This window comes from Podarcis tiliguerta (genome assembly GCF_965153285.1).
Source record: "Podarcis tiliguerta genome assembly, chromosome: 8".
NCBI classification, from domain to species: domain Eukaryota; kingdom Metazoa; phylum Chordata; class Lepidosauria; order Squamata; family Lacertidae; genus Podarcis; species Podarcis tiliguerta.
This window is the reverse complement of record NC_139541.1, coordinates 70933176-70957616: the sequence shown is the minus strand read 5'-3', so window position 1 is coordinate 70957616 and position 24441 is coordinate 70933176. Positions and strand designations below refer to the sequence as shown.

The 24441-nt window shown below is 42.6% G+C and overlaps 1 protein-coding gene across 1 annotated transcript in view; it reads left to right on the top strand.

Moving 5' to 3' along the window:
• LOC310684726 (uncharacterized protein) overlaps positions 1–23806 on the top strand; it is a 58972-nt gene extending 35166 nt beyond the window's left edge. The window contains exon 15 of the mRNA XM_083456217.1: positions 23771–23806. Coding sequence (XP_083312343.1) covers positions 23771–23791 — 21 coding nt within the window. The 3' untranslated portion in view covers positions 23792–23806. The remainder of the gene's footprint in view (positions 1–23770) is intronic.
• The last annotated feature ends 635 nt before the right edge of the window (positions 23807–24441 follow it).

Sequence of the window (24441 nt, the reverse complement as noted above, 5' to 3'; positions counted from 1 at the left end):
GTAGCCTCCATCCTCTGCCCTGTCTCCCTCAGCGGCCAGGGAGTGCAACAGAGCTTGGGGTTGAGACTGTGTGGAGCCAGAAACAAGTCTGAGAGAGACTTTTAATGGCTCACGTTTGACTTAGCTACATTATTGCAGTCTGTCCAACTCTGTTGCTTCGAGACTTCCCAGGCTTGGGGGCTCCACATTTTTTGTGTCTGGATTATTTACACTTCTTGAAATATGGCAACTCTATTTAATGTGATATATATATATATAATCACATCACATCCCTCTTGCTTCCTATCCTCTCTTTCCCTTCCCGAATTGAATAAATCCTGGTTCAAATCTCCCTCTGAAGGGTTTTGCAAACCCTGTTAGGAGGTTGGAAGCAAAGCTCTGTTGAGGAAGAGAAATAGAATTTGTTGCTCTCTTTTCTCCCCTTTATTGTTTGTTTGAAGTCATTTCTGCACCAGGTAAAGTAATTTTAAGCCCTCAATCACCCCCCCTCACCAACCCGTCCTTTATTTTGCCTGCCAAATAAAGCACTAAAAGGCAAAACAGATATTTAGAGCTCTGTGGATTACTGTTGCCTAGTGTCCAAAACAAACACTCATCAGTAGCACCTCTGAATTCACTCATTGGTTAAAGACAGTGAAAGGCAAGGTGAAGGGGTGAAGCAAGGCTGCGTCCTGGCTCCCCCTTTTAAAAACTTTTATAGTAATGATTTGGTAGTGGCGCCCTCTCTGTGGAATGCCCTCCCATCAGATGTCAGGGAAATAAACAACTGACTTTTAAAAGACATCTGAAGGCGGTCCTGTTCAGGGAGGTTTTTAATGTTTGATGTTTCATCACTTTTTTATCATTATTATTAATATTCTGTTGGGAGCTGCCCAGAGTGGCTGGGGAAGACCCAGCCAGATGGGCAAGGTATTAATAAACGAAGATGATGGTGATGATGAAGAAGAAAATTTCACCTCTACAGTAATTAGATCAAAGTCTTGATGTAGACAGATGAGTTAGTGCTCCTCTCCCTTTCCCGGCTGGACCTCAAAAAACTCTTGGAAGTGATCAGCACATATTGTAAACAGGAAAAGGTATCTATAACTTACTCTAAGACCACGATTATGATTTTTAGCAAACACAACCCTAGATTTAAATGGTGCAAGCTATGGGACAAACTTGCTCACTTAGATATCTGGGTGTACTCTAGTGAAACCCTCGCTTGGAATTGTCATGTTTAGGCAATGAAAGTCAAAGCACATAAAACTATAGGGGCACTGAGGAAGTTCTATTACAGGGCGGCAGAAGGCTAAAAGGGGAAAAACCGAGCCAACGCTCAGCAGGAGCGGCGCACGCACCCTCACTTGACGCAGTGGCGCATGCACCCAGGCGCCTGGCTTTGCTCAGTTGCTGCCTCGTGCTCTGTTCTGCTGTGAGGCGGCTGGCCCTATGTGAAGAGGGAGGCGGGCAATGGCAAAGAAGAAGAGAGGCGCCCCCCAATTTGCCCACTTTCTTCCTCCTCTACCTGGGCTGCAAAGGTTTTTGAGATCAATGCAAGCTAAAAAGCATTGCAGGGGGTTGGGCTGGATGACCCACAGGGTCCCTTTCAATTCTACGTTTTTCTGAAAAACACACACGCAAAACCCAACTATGGTCCCTCTGCAGTCCTCGCCCCAAGCAACTGTGCGTGAGACATGCTCCCCAGAAAGTGTGCCTTGTCTTGCTACCTGTGGTTTTGGTCTCCTGTCCGCCCCCTCCGCCCAATCTACAGTGGTGCCTCGCAAGACGAAATTAATTTGTTCCACGAGTCTCTTCGTCTAGCGGTTTCTTCGTCTTGCGAAGCAACCCTATTAGCGGCTTAGCGGCTTAGCGCTATTAGCGGCTATTAGTGGCTATTAAAGGCTTAAGGGATTAGCGGATTAGCTGCTAAAAGGCTATTAGCGGTTTAGCGGCTTAGAAAAAGGGGGTAGGGAGCGAAAAAAAATCTCAAGACTCGCAAGACATTTTCGTCTTGCAAAGCAAGCCCATAGGGAAATTCGTCCTGCGAAGCGCATCGAAAAACGGAAAACCCTTTCGTCTAGCGGGTTTTCTGTCTTGCGAGGCATTCGTCTTGCGGGGCACCACTGTATTCATATTCCTTTCTCCCTAATCTCCAATATTACATTTTCCTCTGGTTGAGACTTAAAATAGAAAGCCCTAATTCCCAACTGTGCTTCTTGTTGCAGTCCTACTGTCTATGCAGAAGTAAGGTCCTATTAGATTCAGCACGGCTTACTCTTAGGTAAGTGCAGTCAGGGCTGCAGCCTTTGTGACTGAAGTTTTGGGTCCTTTTTAGGTTCAGGATGTCACTGCTTTACACCCACACCCACCCCACCCCACTCCCCACAATATTTGAAAACATCAGCTTTGTACTTAAACACAAATTGGCCGGGAACTTCATTGTCTGTGTCTTTATCAATTTATTTAAAGAACAAGAAACTGGTGATCGCTTTAACTTTTTGATATGTGGTGATTTGAATCATGAGGATGAATTAGAAGAACTGCTGAGTCTTGAGTGAGTCTTGCTTTGGAATTGAGGACTTTATTAGATTTTCTTGTTCTGAGGGCTTCAGAGATAATGTGTAAGTGTGGTGTTAGCTCCCTAAAAAAAAGGTCAACAACTCTGGGGAACCTTCCTAAAAAAGGTCGGAGAGATCTTTTGCACCACGGCGCCTGATATGCTTAAGATGGCCCTGCTCAGGAGCCCAGCTTGTCACCCCTTGCCTGCAGAGCTAGTAGCTTCTCACCCTTTTTCAAACAATTCTCCCCTGTGAAGTCTTCCCTCAGGCTCCTCTCTTCTCCCCTCTCTTTTGGAGTTCTCGGTGAAGCCGCTGCTGCCCCCCAGTCTTTGAGCTGCCCCCCTGCCCCAAAGAGAGGTGCCCCCTCACACTGCCCCACAGGAACCTGGGAAACACCCCCTGGGCTGCCCCAGAGGCACCATTCGCCTGGGGAGCTTGTAGCCAGGGCTGCTGCAACAAACAGCTGCCAGGCCTTTGGGGGTACAGAGATGCGAGAGGGCAGGAGGAAAGGAAGAGGGATAGAGGAGGGAGGAAAGGAAGAGGGATAGAGGCCAGGGTTGCCCACAGCACCCCTGACCATCGTTCAAGGCACCCCAGGGTGCCATGGCACACTGGTTGAAAACCACTGCTCTATGGTGTTGAAATCTGGGGCTATGATTTGATCTCCATTAAAGTTACAGGACTTTGAAGGTGCTACACCATTCAATTCTCATGCAGTTCCACCTCAATTTAGTAATCTCAGCTTCTACCGTGTGGCATATAATGCAAGAAATTACTGCCCAAGTACTTTCATTGATGTTTGTGCTATAATTACAGGCTTGCTTATGCAAAACCATGTTTTTCTTTAAAGAGAGATACTGCCCAGTTGCTTTTCTAGTACCATCAGTATGCATAGTTTTGTTTATTATTTACAGAATGTGGAGCCCATCCCCCGTCACTAATTATCTCTGTGCACAACACAACAATTTAAACTGCCATTACCAACGAAGACCAAAAGTAAAATGCAGCTAAGATAATGCTCACCAATCTACCTGTTAAATATTATAAAGAGCATGGCTACATTGCCCCATGCATAACATACATATGCACAACCAGTCCAGAAGACATGGCAGAAAGTTGCAAGAGGACAGCCCCAAGGGGTATGCAATCTAAGCTTTAACATGGGTAACAACAGAGGAAGGGGTACATAGGGAAGCAATGTGTAGTTGTTTCAGTTACTCATCTTAGGTTCTGTTACGGATAAGGATAGGTAGATACAAACATAATTTCACATTATGGTTCTTGCCAGCTCTTCTTGCAAGTCTTCTCCTTCACCATGAAAGTACCCAGCTGCATAGATACAACTGTACATTTCAAAATTAAACCATCCTAAAAGATGTTTATGGGGTAGAAGGACTATTCATTTTAGAGGTAGGAAGTGAAATGAATATATTGGTGGAACAGCTGAATGCTTGAGAGGATTTCATTGTCAGTTGAATTCCTTGGCAGACACGGTAATGAGGCAGCAGTGACCCCTGCCACCTCATTTAGCTCATGTATGTTCACACCAAAAACTTTGCTTTAATTTTAAAATTTGTCCAGTTATGTAAGGCCAATAATCTCTGGTTAAGATAAGCCACTATTGCCTCTTCAAAGTATAATGAAAGATGTGTTGGGCAGAGATCCAATCATGTTCACTTTACAAAGATTATTTTTTTAAAAATAAAAATTTGTCCTAGGCTTTTAGGACATTGTACCTGATAGATATATAATGGTGTAGCTGTAAATATGGCAACCACATGGAGACGTTTTCAGAGTAGGGAGGTTTGGAGTTGCAAGGAAACCAACCTTGTAAAGTGTAAAAACTGCTCCACCCACTGGTGTGAACAGACAGCATTCAATGTGGAAACATATAAAAGTGTACCAATGTATATAATATGGAGCAATTTTTATTGTGCTGTGGGGTATGTGTGTGTGTGAGAGAGAGAGACCTTGCAACATTTCAAGTGTACGAAACCACTGTCTTTTAACCTAAACAACCTCACAGGGTTGTTTGTGGATAAAATGGGAAGAGGGGAGAACTATGTACGGCAGCTTGAGTTACTTAGGGGGAAATGGGATATAAATGTAATAATAAATAAATAATAAAATAGCTAGCCAATACAACAAATGCCAGTTGAAGCCGTAGAAGTATAGATTGACAAGAAAATATGGACTGTAGAAACATACAGATACATTTCTACAATATGGTGTGGTAGCATGAATAAAAGAATCAAAAGAGATTCACTTGAGAAAGAAAGAAAGACATTGTAGCATAACTCAGGCCCCTTTCAGATGTTCACAGGAGCACAATGAACACATGATAGGCTGCCTTCAGAGTTTATAATGAATACATGTAGGGTAGGACAGAGGTCCTTCACCCCAAAAAAACCCCACACGATAAAGAAAAAGAAGGTGGAACAGCTTGAGTGCCTACTTAAGGCAACTTTAGAAATGCTTAGCATGAGAAAATGAAAAGAAAGACAAAGGAAAACAGCCATCTTATATCAAGACAGGAAAATGGAATGAAAGAAAGATCTGTAACTGAGAGGCAGAGAGGTATAAATCACATGCGTAAAAATGAGACGTTATCTTAAATAAATGAACCGCTGTAGCTAAAGCGGAAAGATAAGCAGAGACAAACCTGGCATAGCCAACTGCAATATTATTCTTACCTGCACTGGCACTGGTGTGTAAAAAGTGGGCACCCATGCCCACAGAGTGACAGAGAAGAAGTGGCTTAATGCCACTCTCAAAAATGACCTTGATTATCATTTTCAATATCTTTTTTATATATATATAATATTTTTATTAAGGTTTTTACATAAAAAGAAAAAACAACAGAAAAATACAAAAGTACAAAAATACAAAAATACAACACGACAAAAAGAATAACACAAAAAAGAAAAAAAAGAAAAACAGATAAAAACAATTCCATTTCATAATATTCCTTGCATTTACTTATTTCCCAGACTTCCCCACACCTCCCTTCACTGTATTCCCATTCATATATTTGATCAGCAAATCCCTTCCCTCTATCTTACCTAATTTATATCTTCATCTTAATATCTTAATATATCTTAATCTCCTTAATATCTTAACAAATTAAAACCTTTTAATTTTAACCTTTGAATTTTCTGTACTCCTTCACCACTTTATTACTAATAACCTTATACGTTCAATCCGATATCCTTCTAACATTCATTAATCTTATAATATTTCTGTAGATAGTCTTTAAATTTCTTCCAATTTTCTTCCACCGTCTCTTCTCCCTGGTCTCTGATTCTGCCGGTCATTTCTGCCAGTTCCATGTAGTCCATCACCTTCATCTGCCAATCTTCCAGAGTGGGTAATTCTTGTGTCTTCCAAAACTGCGCGATAAGTATTCTTGCTGCTGTCGTGGCATACATAAAGAAAATTCTATCCTTCTTTCGCACCTGTTGGCTGACCATGCCCAGGAGAAAGGCCACTGGTTTCTTCGGGAAGGTGTATTTAAACACCTTTTTCATTTCATTATAGATCATTTCCCAGAAGGTCTTAATCCTTGGGCACGTCCACCAAAGGTGAAAAAATGTACCTTCGGTTTCTTTACATTTCCAACATTTATTATCGGGCAAATGATAGATTTTTGCTAGCTTGACTGGTGTCATGTACCACCTGTATATCATTTTCATAATATTCTCTCTTAAGGCATTAGATGCCGTGAATTTCATACCAGTGGTCCATAACTGTTCCCAGTCAGCCATCATTATGTTAGGTCCAACATCTTGTGCCCATTTAATCATAGCAGATTTTACTGTTTCATCCTGAGTATTCCATTTCAGCAGCAGGTTATACATTCTTGACAAAATCTTAGTTTTGGGTTCTAGCAATTCTGTTTCCAATTTTGATTTTTCCACCTGGAAGCCAATTTTTCTGTCCAATTTGTACGCCTCCATTATCTGGTGATAATGAAGCCAGTCTCGCACTTTACTTTTTAGCTTTTCAAAACTCTGCAGTTTTAATTTATCTCCCTCCTGCTCCAAAATTTCCCAATATTTTGGCCATTTGGCCTCCATATTGAGCTTTTTTAGAGCCTTTGCTTCCATTGGTGACAACCACCTTGGGGTTTTATTTTCAAGTAAATCTTTATACCTTGTCCAGACATTAAACAATGCTTTCCTGACAATGTGATTTTTAAACATTCTATGCACTTTGACCTTTTCATACCATAAATATGCATGCCAACCAAAAACATTATTAAATCCTTCTAAATTCCAAAATGTCTGTGTTTTCAAGAAGCAGCCATTCTTTCAAGTAGCAGAAAGCTGCTGATTCATAATAGAGTTTTAAGTCTGGCAGGGCAAAGCCTCTTCTTTCTTTTGCATCAGTCAATATTTTAAATTTTATTCTTGGCTTTTTGCCCTGCCAGACAAATCTGGATATGTCTTTCTGCCACTTCTTGAAACAGTCCATTTTGTCAATAATTTGCAGTGTCTGAAATAGAAATAACATTCTAGGCAATACATTCATCTTTATCGCAGCAATACGGCCTAACAGTAATAGCTTCAAATTTGACCATATTTCTAAATCTTTCTTTATCTCAGTCCAACATTTATCATAGTTTATCTTTGAATAAATTCCCATTTCTAGCTGTCATTTTAATCCCCAAATACTTCACTTTCTTAACCACTGTCAAACCTGTCTCATTCTGAAACCTCTCTTTCTCAGTTTCTGTTAAATTCTTTTCCAAAACCTTTGTTTTTTATTTATTCAATTTAAATCCTGCTAACCGACCAAACTCCTGAATCAATTCTAAAACTCTGGTTGTACTAGACTCTGGCTCCTGTAAAGTCAAAACTAGGTCATCTGCAAATGCTCTTAATTTATATTGTTTAGCTCCGACCTGTATCCCTTTAACCAATTGGTCCTTTCTAGATTATCATTTTCAATATCACACACCATTGCATAGCAAGATTTAGCATTAAATTCAGGTAAATTGTTGCAGTTCTGAAAGTAACGGACTGATTATGCATCACAATGAACGTGGGGCTACCAAGCATAAGCAGAGTCTGCTGGAGCAGCCCAATGGCCCACCAAGTCCAGCATCCTGTTCTCATCAGATGCCCGTGGGAAGCCCGCAAGCAGGACCCACAAGAGCACTCTCCCCTTCTGTGGCTTCCAACAACCAACATATGGAAGCATGCAGCCTCTGAACGTGGAAGCAGACCTGTCACGGCCAGTAGTCTTTCATAGAATTTACCTCCATGAATTCCTCTAATCCTCTTTTGAAGCCATCCAGGTTGATGGCCTTTCCTGTCTCCTGTACAAGTAAATTCCATAGTTTAGCCATAGAGTTAAACTGGGAATATTGACAGAGGAACACTACTTGTGGTAGGTGATCAAATTTAGGCATTTCATGCAGCACATTATGAGTTAGCTGCCAAATAGATAATAGGCTTCAGGTAGCTGTATAGGTTCACAGATCACTGCAGATGGTGACAGCAGCCACGAAATTAAGAGATGCCTGCTTCTTGGGAGGAAAGCAATGACAAACCTAGACAGCATTTTAAAAAGTAAAGACATCACCTTGCCAACAAAGGTCCGTATAGTAAAATCTATGGTTTTCCCAGTGGTGATGTATGGAAGTGAGAGCTGGACCATAAAGAAGGCTGATCGCCGAAGAATTGACGCTTTTGAAATATGGTGCTGGAGGAGACTCTTGAGAGTCCCATGAACCGCAAGAAGATCAAACCTCTCCATTCTTAAGGAAATCAGCCCTGAGTGCTCACTGGAAGGACAGATCGTGAAGCTGAGGCTCCAATACTTTGGCCACCTCATGAGAAGAGAAGACTCCCTGGAAAAGACCCTGATGTTGGGAAAGATGGAGGGCACAAGGAGAAGGGGACGACAGAGGACGAGATGGTTAGACAGTGTTCTCGAAGCTACAAACATGAATCTGACCAAACTGCGGGTGACAGTGGAAGACAGGAGTGCCTGGCGTGCTCTGGTCGATGGGGTCACGAAGAGTCGGACAAGACTGAACGACTAAACAACAACAACAGCTGTATAGGTTGTTTAAAATTGTTCTGCAGGCCAAAGCCATGCTTTTGCATTATATCTGCAGCTTTCATCCCCAGTCAGTCCTTAAAAACTGAATTCCATCAATACATTTGGGAGCATACCTCTTTACTGTGATTTTGGTGAATGGTATGTCCAGATTAGTCTATTCTTTTCAGAGCTGTGACAATTCCCCTAAAAGTAGCCAAAAGACCTACAACCAACCAGCTCTCCTTTGCCACCCTGTTCACTATTGATCTGATATAGGTTTCTGATTCAACACACCATCAGTAACTCATTTTTAAAAGCACTTTTTGGATGCTGGCTAGCCTACTGTTAGGTAGAATCATAGAGGTCGAAGGGACCCCAAGGGTCATCTAGTCCAATGCCCTGCAATGCAGCAATCTCAGCTAAAGCATCCATGACAGTTGGCCATCCTACCTCTGTTTAAAAACCTCCAAGGAACGAAAGTCCACCACCATTGTAGGAGTCTGTTCCACTGCTGAACAGGTCTTACTGTCAGAAAGTTTTTTCCAAATGTTTAGTCGGAATCTCCCTTTTTGCAACTTGTAGCAACTTGTACCCTTCAGAGAAGGAGAAAACAAGCATGCTCCCTCCTCCATGTAGTAGTCCTTAAGATATTTAAAGATATTTGAAGATGGCTATCATATCTCAGTCTTCTCTTTTCCTAGCTAAACATACCCAGCTCCTTCCAGTACTCCTCATAAGGCTTGGTTTCCAGACCATTGATCATCTTGGTTGCCCTCCTCTGCACACATTCCAGCTTGTCAACATCCTTCTTAAATTGTGGTGCCCAGAATTGGACACAGTATTCCAAGTGTGGTCTGACTAAGGCAGAATAGAGTGGAACTATTACTTCCCTTGATCTGGACACTATACTATTATACCAATAATAACCCCATCATTCAATAATGTATTCAATAATAGCCTCATTATAACAATACCAATTTATAATATAATTATTAATACCAATCATTCAAATACCAAATAATATAATTTAGTTACGTTGGCCTCCCGCGTGCTAGATTTGATGATTTGATGTTTTTCTTTATTTCTGCGTTCCAAAACCTTATTAGTTTCAATTATATTCCGGTCATAATAATAATCTCTTATACAACAACTGCAATATTAATAACTTCTATTCGTGTTGACAATTAAATGATTTATAAAACTGCAAGTGAGGAACTCAAACCATATCCTTGTTCTTCCTTTGTGTGACAATTATTCTGCCCGTGGTGTTTCTTCTTGCCCTTGTAAGATGTTATGTTTTTCTTTCCCCAATTATTGCTGTTACCCACCATGCCTTGGGGGGAGCTGATATCCCATTGTTGTTCAAGAAATTTCTCCATCGCTCCATCCCATGCTTCGTTTTTTTGCACTGAGAACTTTAACAACAGCTGCAAAAGTCGCTCTGTCCCAGTAAATAGACTTGTCACCATTTCCCCCTCAGCCTGGGAAGAAGAGTTCTCTATCAAACTGCAGATAACTTAATAAAGAACATTATCATTTCCTTCACAGACTCCTTTCACCCTTCCTTCCAGCTGAAGATATATGGCCAATTATCCTTCCAAATAAATTAAATTCCAAATCCTCTTAGCATTATTCAGTTCACTTCATACATAATAAAGGATGGGGTAGAGTCAACTCTAAGTTTCCATCGTAAACATTTTGCAAAATAGAGCTTCTCTCCCTTTTTCCTTTTTACACACACAGTTCTGTTTGACGTTATATTCCATATTTATAATCCAAGTTCTTCCCTCCTCACTTGTACAAATTTAATTTCAACTAACATTCAGAGGAGGGCTGCCGAATCATAAATATAGAGAAGAAAACTTTAAATAAAGAAACCGTAGGCTCCCTTCCACCCCACTGTCTTTTGCACCGAATGAAGTCTTATCCCAAATTCAGACCTTAAAGTCCTTGCAGTTGATTTGTTCTGCAGTTTGTGATCTCATCCCTTCTAGCATGCACCTGTACTTTAGTCCAATTAAGCTCTAATTAACAGGAGAACCTCTGCTTCTTAATGGCAGCATTAGAGGGGTTTCACCAGGTGAGGTGCTTTTGCACTCAGTGCCTCCCTACCACCTGCATTCCATGCCAGAGCAAGAGCCAGCTATCAAGACGAACTGCGAGTGAAGCCCATTCACCCCATCCCTGGGGGAAATTTGCAATGTTGATTTACCTTCAATCATTCTTGTTTTTCCTTCACCTACGATTTCCCACTGTCATGGGGGCTGCCTTCATTAAGGCAGAGTGAAATGGAATAGAAGCCAACATGTTAGAATGTTTTAGGAATAAAAGAGGCGGTTGGAATTATTATTTTTTTGTATTGGTTCTCAAAAGAATATAATAGAAAAAAGAAAAGAAAAGAAAAGAAAGAGAAAAAAGATAATCCAAAAGAATATCAAATCCAAAAATTGAGATTCTATGAATCTTGCTACTTCCCCCCATCTTGTCCCTGGTTACTTCAGACTTTCTTTTCAACTGCATATCAATACTATTCCAGCTTTTCACACCCCATATTACCTATAAATCCTCCTTAAATTACAAGTGTTCCTAAAATCCTACCAATGTTTTCACCTGTTTACAATAATTTTGTAAATACATAATAAACATTTCCCATTCTTTTTTATATTTGTTGAAAGTATTGCAACCAATCTGATACTTGTTCTTTCACCTCTTCAAATTCCTTTAATTTTACCTGATTTTCTATTTCTGTTAGCAGCTCTATGCATCAGCAAATTACTCCTCATATTTACTTTCTTTAATGAAATTACTTCTAGTGGTGAAAGTTACCATGGTGTTTTTTGTTCTAACATATCTTTATATTTCTCCCAAACTTTAATAATGGATTTTCTTATAATATGATTCTGAAACCCCTGTGTACTTTGATTTTATCGTACCATAAATACACATGCCATCCAAATCTATTATCATGTCCCTCTAGATCTAACAGGTCTGTATTTTTTAATGTCACCCACTCCTGGATTCAACAGATGCAGGATGCCTCATAATATAGTCTTAAATCTGGTAGAGAGAAACTTCCTCTTTCAGAAATAGAGAACCAGAAGCCAACATTTTAGAATGTTTTAGGAATAAAAGAGGCGGTTGGAATTTTGAGTGGGCCATTAGAATGTATCCAATTTCACTTTGCACCTCTTAGGTATGTGACAAGGCAGTCAGGTGGATAATAAGTGAATCAGTTTGAACTCGAAGCTTCAGTAGGAACATGGGAAGTTGTATTGCATTGAGACAGACCATTGGTCTATCTAGCTCAATACCGTATATTCTAGTTGATGGTGTTTGCAGGGCAGCGGCTGAAGAAGGAGCCAAAAGGGGTTTCTTGTGTGTGTGATTCTTGTGGCTGATTAGCTGCTTTCCCTGGTCAAAGGTCAGAGGGGGCAGGGTTTCTGTTGAGGCAGGTGATTAGCTGTGGGAGGAGCTTATCAGTGTTTGCAGGGCAGCGGCTGAAGAAGGAGCCAAAAGGGGTTTCTTGTGTGTGTGATTCTTGTGGCTGATTAGCTGCTTTCCCTGGTCAAAGGTCAGAGGGGGCAGGGTTTCTGTTGAGGCAGGTGATTAGCTGTGGGAGGAGCTTATCAGTGTTTGCAGGGCAGCGGCTGAAGAAGGAGCCAAAAGGGGTTTCTTGTGTGTGTGATTCTTGTGGCTGATTAGCTGCTTTCCCTGGTCAAAGGTCAGAGGGGGCAGGGTTTCTGTTGAGGCAGGTGATTAGCTGTGGGAGGAGCTTATCAGACCTTGTAGGCCAGCGGCGCGCGCCTAGCGACGCGCGCAGTTTGATCCATCTTTTAGATTTAGGGGAGCTAGTCTCAAGCCCAACGACACATCTCAAGATGGAGGGGGAGGGAACAGCTGCAGTCGCCTGCGGTTCCTGCGCAATGTTTGCCATCTTGCCAAAGGTTGCAGGCAGCTTTACCTGCAGCAATTGCATGTTGATTGCCCTCCTAAAAGACAAAGTCCAGCAACTGGAGGAACGTGTAGCTACGCTCCAAAGAATTAGAGAGCTGGAGCTCTTCTTGGAAGCAACAGAGCACACCGTCTCCACCAAGGAGGAGACAGGGGACTCCCCTGAGGAGGCGGCTAGTTCACCAACACAGGAGCCCGATATGTGGAGAAACGTGACTCAAAGAAGTAGGAGGCCCAGGGTTCGCTCTGATTGTCTAGAAATACACAATCGCTTTGAGGTCCTCTCCCCTAGCATGGAAGACAAAGAGCAGACTCCATTTGAGGATCTCTCCCTCATCACAGTCGATCACGTATATGAAGATGAGCAGCAAAGTCAGTCCTCAGGGAATGTGCAGGCGACCTTGGAACGGACCGCTCACGGAAGAACCCTGACCAAACCTAAGAGAAGGCGTGTAGTGGTGATAGGGGATTCCTTACTGAGGGGAACAGAAGCAGTGATCTGTGGGCCTGACAAGATGTCTCGGGAAGTGTGCTGTCTCCCCGGGGCTAAGATCCAAGATGTAACTGAACGACTGCAAGGAATCATAAAACCCACTGACAAATACCCCTTCCTCTTGGTTCATGTGGGAACCAATGACACTGCAAGCAATAGCCTCCAGAAGATCAAAAGAGACTACGAGGCTCTGGGCAGGAAATTGAAGCAATTAAATGCACAAATCGTCATCTCATCTGTCCTCCCAGTTGAACGACGTGGCCCAGGGAGAGAGAGGAAAATAGTGGAAGTAAACAGCTGGCTTCGCAAATGGTGTAAACAGGAACGGTTTGGATTCTTAGATCACGGACTGCAGTTTCTTGAGGATGGACTTCTGGCAAGCGATGGGCTGCACCTCACAACGGTTGGGAGGAATGTTTTTGCCAAAAAACTAAGAAACCTCATCAGGAGGGCTTTAAACTGACTAATGCGGGGGAGGGAGACAGTGCTCCTGAAGGTAGGAGTCTATTAATTGATGAAGATGATCATCCAAATGTCATAGACCAAATGGAGCAAACAGCAAGCAGACCTAGTGGTGGGAGGAAAAAATCCTTAAATAAGAGACACGGGGGAATGACTAATGGACTTCAATGTCTGTACACTAATGCACAAAGCATGGGAAATAAACAAGATGAGCTTGAGCTCTTGGTACAGCAAACTAAATATGACATAATAGGCATCACTGAAACCTGGTGGGATAAGTCCCACGATTGGAATGTAAAAATGGAGGGATACAATCTATTTCAGAGAAACAGACCAGACAAGAAAGGAGGAGGGGTGGCGTTATATGTCAGGGATGTGTATACCTGTGAAGAGATCCAAGATTTAGAACCTCAAAGCCAAAGTGAGAGCATTTGGGTCAAAATTAAGGGAGAGAAGAATAATAGTGACCTCATTGTGGGAGTTTACTATAGATCCCCAAGCCAAACGGAGGACATAGATGATGCCTTCCTGGAACAGATGGCCAAGCATGCAAAAGGAAGGGAGATAGTAGTAATGGGGGACTTCAATTACCCAGATATTTGTTGGATGTCAAACTCAGCCAAGAGCATAAGGTCAAACAGATTCCTCACTGGCCTTGCAGACAACTTCATTGTCCAGAAAGTGGGAGAAGCAACAAGAGGAACAGCCATTTTAGATCTGGTCCTAACCAATGTCGATGACCTGGTTAATGGGGTAGAAGTGGAAGGATCATTAGGCGCAAGTGATCATGCTCTTCTGAAGTTTACTATACAACGGAAAGGAGCAGCCAAGCATACTAGGACTCAATTTCTTGACTTTAAGAAAGCCGACTTCATAAAACTTAGGGAAGTGCTGGGTGAGATCCCATGGACAGTAATACTAAAAGGAAAGGGAGTTCATGATGGCTGGGAGTTTGTTAAGAGGGAGATAGTAAAAGCACAACTTCAGGCAATACCAATGAGACGGAAACATGGAAGGTGCCTAAAGAAGCCAGGGTGGCTATCTAAAGAACTTTTAACTGAGTTAAGATTAAAAAAGGATATGTACAAAAAATGGAAAAGGGGGGAAACCACCAAAGAGGAATTCAAACAAATAGCCAGCACGTGTAGACACAAAGTCAGAAAAGCTAAAGCACAGAATGAACTCAGGCTTGCTAGAGAGGTTAAAAGCAACAAAAAAGGCTTTTATGGGTATGTTCGTAGCAAAAGGAAGAACAAAGAAACAGTGGGGTCACTCAGAGGAGAAGATGGTGAAATGCAAACAGGGGACACAGAAAGGGCTGAACTCCTCAATGCCTTCTTTGCCTCAGTCTTCTCCGATAAAGAAAACAATGCCCGACCTGAAGAATTTGGAGGAAATGATTCAGCAGAGGAAACACAGCCCAGAATAACTAAGGAGATAGTACAAGAATACTTGGCTAGTTTAGATGTATTCAAGTCTCCAGGGCCAGATGAACTGCATCCAAGAGTATTAAAAGAACTGGCAGATGTGATCTCAGAACCACTGGCAGTCATCTTTGAGAATTCCTGGAGAACAGGCGAAGTCCCGGCAGACTGGAGGAGGGCAAATGTTGTCCCTATTTTCAAAAAGGGGGAAAGAGAGGACCCAAATAATTACCGCCCAGTCAGTCTAACATCAATACCAGGGAAGATTCTGGAGCAGATCATTAAGCAAACAATCTGTGAGCACCTAGAAAGGAATGCTGTGATCACCAATAGTCAGCATGGATTTCTGAAAAATAAGTCATGTCAGACTAACCTGATCTCATTTTTTGACAGAATTACAAGCCTGGTAGATGAAGGGAACGCAGTGGATGTAGTCTACCTTGATTTCAGCAAGGCATTTGACAAGGTGCCCCATGATATTCTTGTAAAGAAGCTGGTAAAATGCGGTCTTGACTATGCTACCACTCAGTGGATTTGTAACTGGCTGACTGACCGGACCCAAAGGGTGCTCATCAATGGTTCCTCTTCATCCTGGAGAAGAGTGACTAGTGGGGTGCCACAGGGTTCTGTCTTGGGCCCGGTCTTATTCAACATCTTTATCAACGACTTGGATGATGGACTCAAGGGCATCCTGATCAAATTTGCAGATGACACCAAACTGGGAGGGGTGGCTAACACCCCAGAAGACAGGATCACACTTCAAAACGACCTTGACAGATTAGAGAACTGGGCCAAAACAAACAAGATGAATTTTAACAGGGAGAAATGTAAAGTATTGCACTTGGGCAAAAAAAATGAGAGGCACAAATACAAGATGGGTGACACCTGGCTTGAGAGCAGTACATGTGAAAAGGATCTAGGAGTCTTGGTTGACCACAAACTTAACATGAGCCAACAGTGTGACGCGGCAGCTAAAAAAGCCAATGCAATTCTGGGCTGCATCAATAGGAGTATAGCATCTAGATCAAGGGAAGTTATAGTGCCACTGTATTCTGCTCTGGTCAGACCTCACCTGGAGTACTGTGTCCAGTTCTGGGCACCACAGTTCAAGAAGGACACTGACAAACTAGAACGTGTACAGAGGAGGGCAACCAAAATGGTCAAAGGCCTGGAAACAATGCCTTATGAGGATCGGCTAAGGGAGCTGGGCATGTTTAGCCTGGAGAAGAGGAGGTTAAGGGGTGATATGATAGCCATGTTCAAATATATAAAAGGATGTCACATAGAGGAGGGAGAAAGGTTGTTTTCTGCTGCTCCAGAGAAGCGGACACGGAGCAATGGATACAAACTACAAGAAAGAAGATTCCACCTAAACATTAGGAAGAACTTCCTGACAGTAAGAGCTGTTCGACAGTGGAATTTGCTGCCAAGGAGTGTGGTGGAGTCTCCTTCTTTGGAGGTCTTTAAGCAGAGGCTTGACAACCATATGTCAGGAGTGCTCTGATGGTGTTTCCTGCTTGGCAGGGGGTTGGACTCGATGACCCTTGTGGTCTCTTCCAACTCTATGATTCTATGATTCTATGGTAGCTCTTTGGGGTTTCATATAGGAGTTTTTCCCAGCCTTACCAGGAGATGCTGGAAACTGAATTTAGGACCTGAATGCAAAGTGTTTGCTTCTTTCTGTAGCCTATAGGTATGAGCTGGAGGACATATGGATACTTGTTGAAAGTGTCTGTCATGCAGGGAGCACAGGCACATAAACTGCAGGGGCAGGGGAGTCCTGTCATTGGCACATAGCCTTCTTTGATCATGAAAGAAGACATTCTCAGGTGATATCTGGACAACTTGTTCTGACATTCAAATGCTAATCTGCAATGTGCCTTGGTTGTGTAGGTCAGGTGTTTTGTTTTTGTTTATAGAAAAAAGAACATAGTTCCATTTCTCAGGAGCCAGAAGCTGGATCAAAGGCCTGTTATCAGTTGCAATAAATGCTGTTAAAACTTATTGCTGAAGCAGAAGAATGGGATCTACTGAGACACCAAGTTCCTGGAAAGATTGTTCTATCATAGGCAACAGCAGATAGCCAAAAATAACCCAGGCAACTGATAAAAAACTGACAATATCCAGATTGTCACATTTACTTGCCCTTTGCTGTTCTGGCAGGTTATGTTCTGATTAGTATGCATAAACATATGTAGAAAGGTCAGGTAAAGGACAAGCGTAAGATGGTGAATGACTGGTTTGCAGGTGATGGGTAGAGGGTGTTCTGTGATGTAAAATCATAGGAAAGTTGCAACATACTGACTTGTGACTCTAGAACAGACCTAGAACAAAAAAATAGTATCTATCCCATGCTACGTCCAGAACACAAGTTACCAGCTGTTTTGTTTTTCTTCTCTGTCTTGCAGGCCCTGCGGAAAGATGTCAAGTCCCGCAGGGCCCTGGTCTCTTGTGACAGAGTGTTCCACCAGATCGGAGCCACGGCCGAAAAAGCCCTGGCTCTAGTTGAGGCCAGCCTAACTTCTCTGTGGCCTGGTACCTTCAAGATGTTTTTATTTGAAGACCGTAAGTTTCTCTGTGGGGCATACCAGGAGAGGCGGTCCCGTAGGTACGATGGTCCTAGGCCATATAGGGCTTTAAAGGTTAAAACCAGCACCTTAAACCTGATCCTGTACTCCACCAGGAGCCAGTGCAGCTGGTATAGCACCGGGTGAATGTGATCTCGCAGCGAAGTCTCGCTGCAGCATTCTGCACCTGCTGGAGTTTCTGGATCAGTCTCAAGGGCAGCCCCACATAGAGCGAGTTACAATAATCCAGTCTGGAGGTGACCGTCGCGTGGATCACAGTGGCTAGGTCAGGGCGAGAGAGCTAAGGAGCCAGCTGCTTAGCTTGGCGGAGATGGAAAAATGCCGCCTTTGTTGTAGCTGCAATCTGCGCCTCCATGGAAAGGGAGGTGTTGAAGATTACACCCAAACTCTTAACGGACGGTGCTGGCACTAATTGCGCCCCCGCAAGAGATGGGAGTTGCCCCCCCAATCCTATATCGTCCCGTCCCAGCCACAGGACCTCTGTCTTCGAAGGATTTAGCTTCAACCGGCTCCCACATAACCATCCAGCCACAGCTTCCAAACATCTGGTCAGTGTGTCTGGGGCCAAGTCAGGATGGCCATCCATCAACAGATAGAGTTGGGTGTCATCAGCATACTGATGGCAACCCAGCCCAGAACTCCAGACAAGCTGGGCGAGGGGGTGCATAAAGATGTTGAAAAGCATCGGGGAGAATATTGCACCCTGAGGTACTCCACACACCAAGGAGTGGCGCGATGACAATTCCCCCCCCAAGCGCCACCCTCTGTCCCCGACCAGAGAGAAACGAGCGCAGCCATTGAAGGACTGTGCCCTGGATCCCCAGGTCGGCAAAGCGGTGGTCCAGAAGTTCGTGATCGACCATGTCGAAAGCTGCTGACAGATCTAGAAGAATCAGCAGCCCCGACCCACCTTGATCCAGCTCTCTACGAAGATCATCTGTTAGGGCAACCAGAGCCATCTCAGTCCCATGACCAGCGCGGAAGCCGGACTGGAATGGATCCAGAGCCAATGTTTCATCCAGAAACCCACCAAGCTGTTCAGCAACTGCTCTCTCAATCACCTTACCCAGGAACTGAAGACTCAAAACCGGGCGGTAATTGGATAGATCTAAAGGATCTAATGATGTTTTGTTTAAGAGTGGGCGCACCACTGCTTCCTTCAGTTCCCCTGGGAATGTCCCCGTGCCAAAGGACAAATTGATGATATCCCCCAGGAGGGCCCGCACCTCGCCTGGACACGCTCTAATCAGCCAAGACGGGCACAGGTCGAGAGGACAGGTGGTGGGCTTTCCAGCTCGGAGGAGTCTGTCCACATCGGCTGGGGATATCCGGTTGAAGTGGTCCAATACTGGACCTGAGGACAGTTGAGGGGCCTCCAGTTCCTTTATTGTATCCAAATTGGCAGGGAGGTCATGGCGGAGCAACAAGACCTTCTCCGCAAAAAAGCTCGCAAATGCCTCACAGCTGTGTGTCAAATTGTTATTTAAATTTGGCTGTCCCTCAAGGGACGTTAAAGACCTGATTATACTAAATAAAACCAGTCCTTGACTCGCTGATATGATGTGCAGGTTAGGATAGGAACCAAAAACTCTGACTCAGCCCCACTGGATTACACTTTGAAATTCACGACCTTGTTTCGGATTGGGATTTAACGTAGTGAATTTCAAACATTTGCACATATTAAATACTGGAATTGTAAAGGTAGTAATATCTAAGCAACTTGCTGAACTCTGTGGGACAGGCTCATGCACAGCTCATCTAAAACCCGGGGCGGGAGTCCTTGGTTGTCTGGGAGGAACAAGGTGTTATTGGCATGACAGCGTAAGTCTGGCAGGCCCAGGGCAAGTGTACCAGGCTGCCCCACTGCTTTGTAGACCACCTTATTCTTTGAATTTGCTTAAGAATTGCCACCTCAGAAATTCATTCCATCTTCGTAAGGGTCTCCTCAATTATACTCAGAAATGTAGGCATTATCCATGTCACAAAGAAGTTCTGGCACATCCCTCATTGCACATAGTTAGAAAAGGTCAATTTGGGCCATTTTAACACCCAAGTTAGGAAGAATAATGCCGCCTATTCTTTGTTGCCAAGTTGGCCTCTGGTGTTTGGAACCAACCACTACTTTCCATGTGATGATAGTTATGATGAATTGACCTTTCCTTATTGACAAAAGTCATAGGTTCCCTTGACAATAGAGGTATTACATTTGGTCAACCAGGCTTGAAAATTGAGGACAGAATTATAGTATAAATACAGCAGGTAAAACTGCTCATTCTTCACCTTGGTGACTTCACTCCTGAAAGACACCAACGCAAAGCCAAGATGCATCTCCAGGTTGTGACCACTGCTCTTCTTGTCTTTCTCCTTTGCCCAGATGGGAGCATCTCGGTAAGTCTGTTTTTGCACTTAAGGGAGCCATGTAGAATATTTCAATACTGCTTAGCTAGATATTCAGTGAGCTGTAGGCCATAAATGCTCCTTGAGGCATTTATGAAAACTCCCTGCATTTAGGGGCTATTCTACACATGGGATCTAAAACCTACAATTAAACTTAAGGGATCAATTTAATTGTAAATGTTTTCCATTTGGATAAAAATGAGGGAAATTCACTTCCTTTTAGGATTCTACACCATGGAAAAATGGAAGGAGCTGGCATAGAAACGATAGCTTCCTGAATACGAAGGATAACAATGGCAGCACAAGCCTGTTTTGTTTTGTTTTGTTTAATAGGAAGTAAGTCCCATTAGGTTTAAGAGGACGTATTATCATGTAGTATGCATGGGATTGCATCCATAGTGACAAAATGTGTTTTTCACACATAAGGAACTTTATTCAGAGAAGTTTAGCCTCCAAGTGTTTCATCGTTCTTTGTGCTAACAAAATAGAGAAACTGAATTCATATAGCAAAATGTTTCAAGCCTCCTGAAGACAGAAGCTGAAATGTTCTGCATATATGAATTCAATATCTCGGTTTTGTTTGATGCACATACTCGCACACATGAGCTGGGAAAATTTCCTGTTTGAAACCCTGGAGAGCTGCGACCAGTCAGAGTAGACAATACTGAGATGTATGGGGCAGTGATATGGCTCAGTATAAGGCAGCTTCCTATGATCCAATGGCTCTAAGATCAGTCTCAGAGGCCTTCTCATTGGCTTGACCTTGAGAATGAATAGGTTGGTGGGTTCTAGGCACATAGCTTTCTTGGTGGTGGAACTTCCTCCCAACAGAACATTTTTTTTGGCTTTCTGAGTTCAGATCTTTAAGTGAGCCCCAGAGTGAGCCCATTTTGCAATGCTTTTGAGTGAACTGTTGCTGGCTTCAATCTTTTTTATATATTGCTGCTTCTTCTAATAATTTCTTTTATGGATTTGCTGTATTCTTTGTTTAAAAGAAGGTAAAAATTATTTTGTCCCAGAAATTCAACCAGACCAGCTGAGCCACCACTTGAATCAGCTTTTGTTGAAGGGGTGGAGGGGGGCTGATGGTATTTTATTTGTCTTAAGAGGCTTGCAGACCAATCAATCTAATTGCTGTTTTTGTTTTTAAACTTAGGCCCCTCAGCTTGTAAGTATTACAAATCTTTTATGCATTGAGAGAACTGAATGATTAAAAAAAAAAAAATCCCCTTTAGCTAAAAATGGATGTCATTTTCATGTTTCCAGTGGATAAATAAAAGGGTTTCCAAGATTCCTGCATGCTTGGGAACATCTGGATGCTGGCTAGGATCCATGTTGGTTCAACACACACCCTCTAATTTCCAAAATTGTTTTCAGGTCTAATAAAGTGATTAAAAGGAAAAATAGAATAAAATGAGAATTTGCATACGTGCCCATAAATTGATTTCTGCAGTTTTAAAATGTTCTACAGTAAGGATGAGGGACGTGGGTGACGCTGTGGTCCAAACCACAGAGCCTAGGGCTTGCCGATCGGAAGGTTGGTGGTTCAAATCCCCGCGAGGGGGTGAGCTCCCGTTACTCGGTCCCTGCTCCTGCCAACCTAGCAGTTCGAAAGCACGTCAAAGTGCAAGTAGACAAATAGGTACTGCTCTGGCGGGAAGGTAAATGGCGTTTCTGTGTGCTGCTCTGGCCAGTAAAGCGAGATGAGCACCACAACCCCAGAATCATCTGTGACTGGACCTAATGTTCAGGGGGTCCCTTTACCTTTACCTTTACCTTTACAGTAAGGATAAGGGGCCATACTGAGAGGTGATCAAGCATTTGACTTTCAAGATCATAAGGATTACAAGAACACAAAAATATAAGGCCAGCATTGTGGTCTCATAGTGGCCAACCAGATCCACATAGGAACCCTGCAAGCCAAACCGAAAATATAGTGTGGTGGTGATTTGCAAATCTTCCCTGTATTGTCTGAATGGTCTGTAGTTTCTTCCCATGAGGCGCCCTTGTCTTTTATTGCCTGGTTTTGCACATTAGTTTGTAGAAAAGCCACACAGAAGTGACAGATGAGAGCCACAGAGAAGTACTCAGGCTCTGCTCACAGCAAGGGTGGTGCAAGATTTTGCAAATTCGTTCATTGACGTGTCCCTCAGTATTGGGTGATTAGATCCCTCCCACAATACTGCTGTGTAGTTGAAATGGTTAAACTCGTTAAAGCACCTTTGCTGCATGACATGGCCCTAATACTTATAAAAACAAATACTTTACACAAAGTATAAGAAGTTTTGATTTCTGGAAACAACTGTTTCCCCCTGAATACCATGGTTGTAGTACTTGAAGGTATTTGAAACACATATTTGATTTAGATGATATAGCATTGCAACCATTTTCCTGTTATGGCCTTTTACTAAAAGAGTTACGGGAACACTCCTGAGAAGGAGATGTTTATGCCAGAAGTGTGCCCAATTTTCTATACTCCCACAAGGGTATTAAAGGTTGTTAACTAATGATAAATTGTTTAAAAGACATGATTGTAACAAAATCAATTTCCTCCTTTCTGTTTCAGTTTGGTGGTTTATTAGGCGTAAGTATTGCACATCACTTTTAACATGAATATCATTAATTATTTTTGAAAAAACAACAATATTGAGCAATCAAATCAACTGCATGTCATAATTGCCCACAACTGTTTATCCCAGATGCCAGTTGCCTCTCGTTTCTGTCAATCACAATCTGTCTTTTAGGATCAGGCAGTCTTGCAGAGGCCACAGGCAAAAGTGATATGAGTTAGATAAGGATCGCTGGGATGATGCATCAAGGCAGATGGTGCCACTGACAATATGGGGGGGGGGGGGGAGAAGTTGCCAATATTTTTTCTGTTCATGTTCAGAAAACATGTGTGCCTGACTTTGTATACTCCCAAAAGGGTATTAAAGGTTTTTAGCTAAGGAAACATTGCTTAAAAGAAATGTTGGTTGTAGAAATATTGATTTCATCCTTTCTGTTTCAGTGGTGGTTTTCTAAGTGCGAATTTAGTATATTAGTGATTTTATATCTTTAATCTTTGAAGGTATTTAACAATATATCTTCATTCTTTGAAGGTATTTAACACACAGAGAGAGATGGGGGAGAGAGAGAGAGAGATTAAATGTGACTGTGGCTTTAACATAAGGAGTAGTTTGTCCTGGAGCAGCATTAGAACAGGTGAAGGGTGAGTTGCAATGGCCGCAAAATGCAAAGCAGTCCCAAAGGTACAAGTTCCAAAGTTGCTTTGAGAAATGTTGTTGACTGCAAAGTTCTTCATCAGTTCCAACAAGATTCAACAGCTCTAGGAGTTATTTGGTAGGTTTTGTTGGAAAAACGCCCGGGAAGGCCGCCACCTTCATGCTTCAAAGTTCTGTATGCTAATAAAGTGATGCCAAGGTTTACAGCACATAAAGGATCTTTTATACAGCCTACTTGCTCCCTTGCATACTCATAAGAGTACCATGGTTGTGATCCTTGAAGGGAGTTAAAACACACACACCCCACAAACACACAAAGATAGATGAAATGTGCCTGTGGCTTTAAACATAAGGAGTAGGTGGCCCTGGACTAGCATCCTAAGAGGGGAAAGATCAATAGCAATGGCTGCAAAATTCAAACCAGTCAAAACGGTAGAAGTTGCCAGGTCAGTAGGACGTCCAGTCAATGATGCCTTCTATCAAAAATGTTCACTATATTTATCATGTTCCTATAATATGATTGACTAACATATTTCTTTATCATCTTTAGGGCGTTCTTGGTGGAAAAGTGAGTATTGGCAATCCTCTATGAATTGCCTTAATGATCCACAACATCCTTCACTGGGGGGTGGGGTTGTGTTTCTTGCAAGATTTTGCAGATTAGTTCATTGAAGTGTCCCTCAATATTGGCTGATGAGATTTGTGCCACAATACTGCTGTGTGATTGAAATGGTTAAGGCATACTGGCTGCATGACATGGCACTTATAATTTGCAAAAACAAATATGTAAAGCAAAGTATTGTGTGAAGGCATAATACATTATACAAAAAAACAAAAACAAAAACCTTTAACATAAGAAGTAGGTTGGCCTGGACTAGTTTGGCAGTGTGAAATAATCAAAAAGTTCACTATGTTTATCATGTTCATGAAACATGAAGGAATAACATATTTCTTTATCTTGTTTAGGGCGGTGGTAGCAGACGTGTGAGTATTGGAAATCCTCTATGTAATGCTGAATCATCCACAACATCCTTCAGTGGGGGAGGGGCCTTGTCCTTACTGCAAGATATTGCTGATTAGTTCATTCAAGTGTCCCTCAATATTGGCTGATGAGATTCGTGCCACAATACTGCTGCATGATTGAAATGGCAAAAGCATGCTGGCTGCATGACATAGCCCTTATACTTGCAAAAACAATTGCGTGTCGAGGTCCCCAATCCAACCCCCAAATAACTCACAACAGACACGTAATTTTTGTTTAAGATTTTTGGCATGATTTTGGCCACAACTTTATTCAAATACAAACCGTGAGTG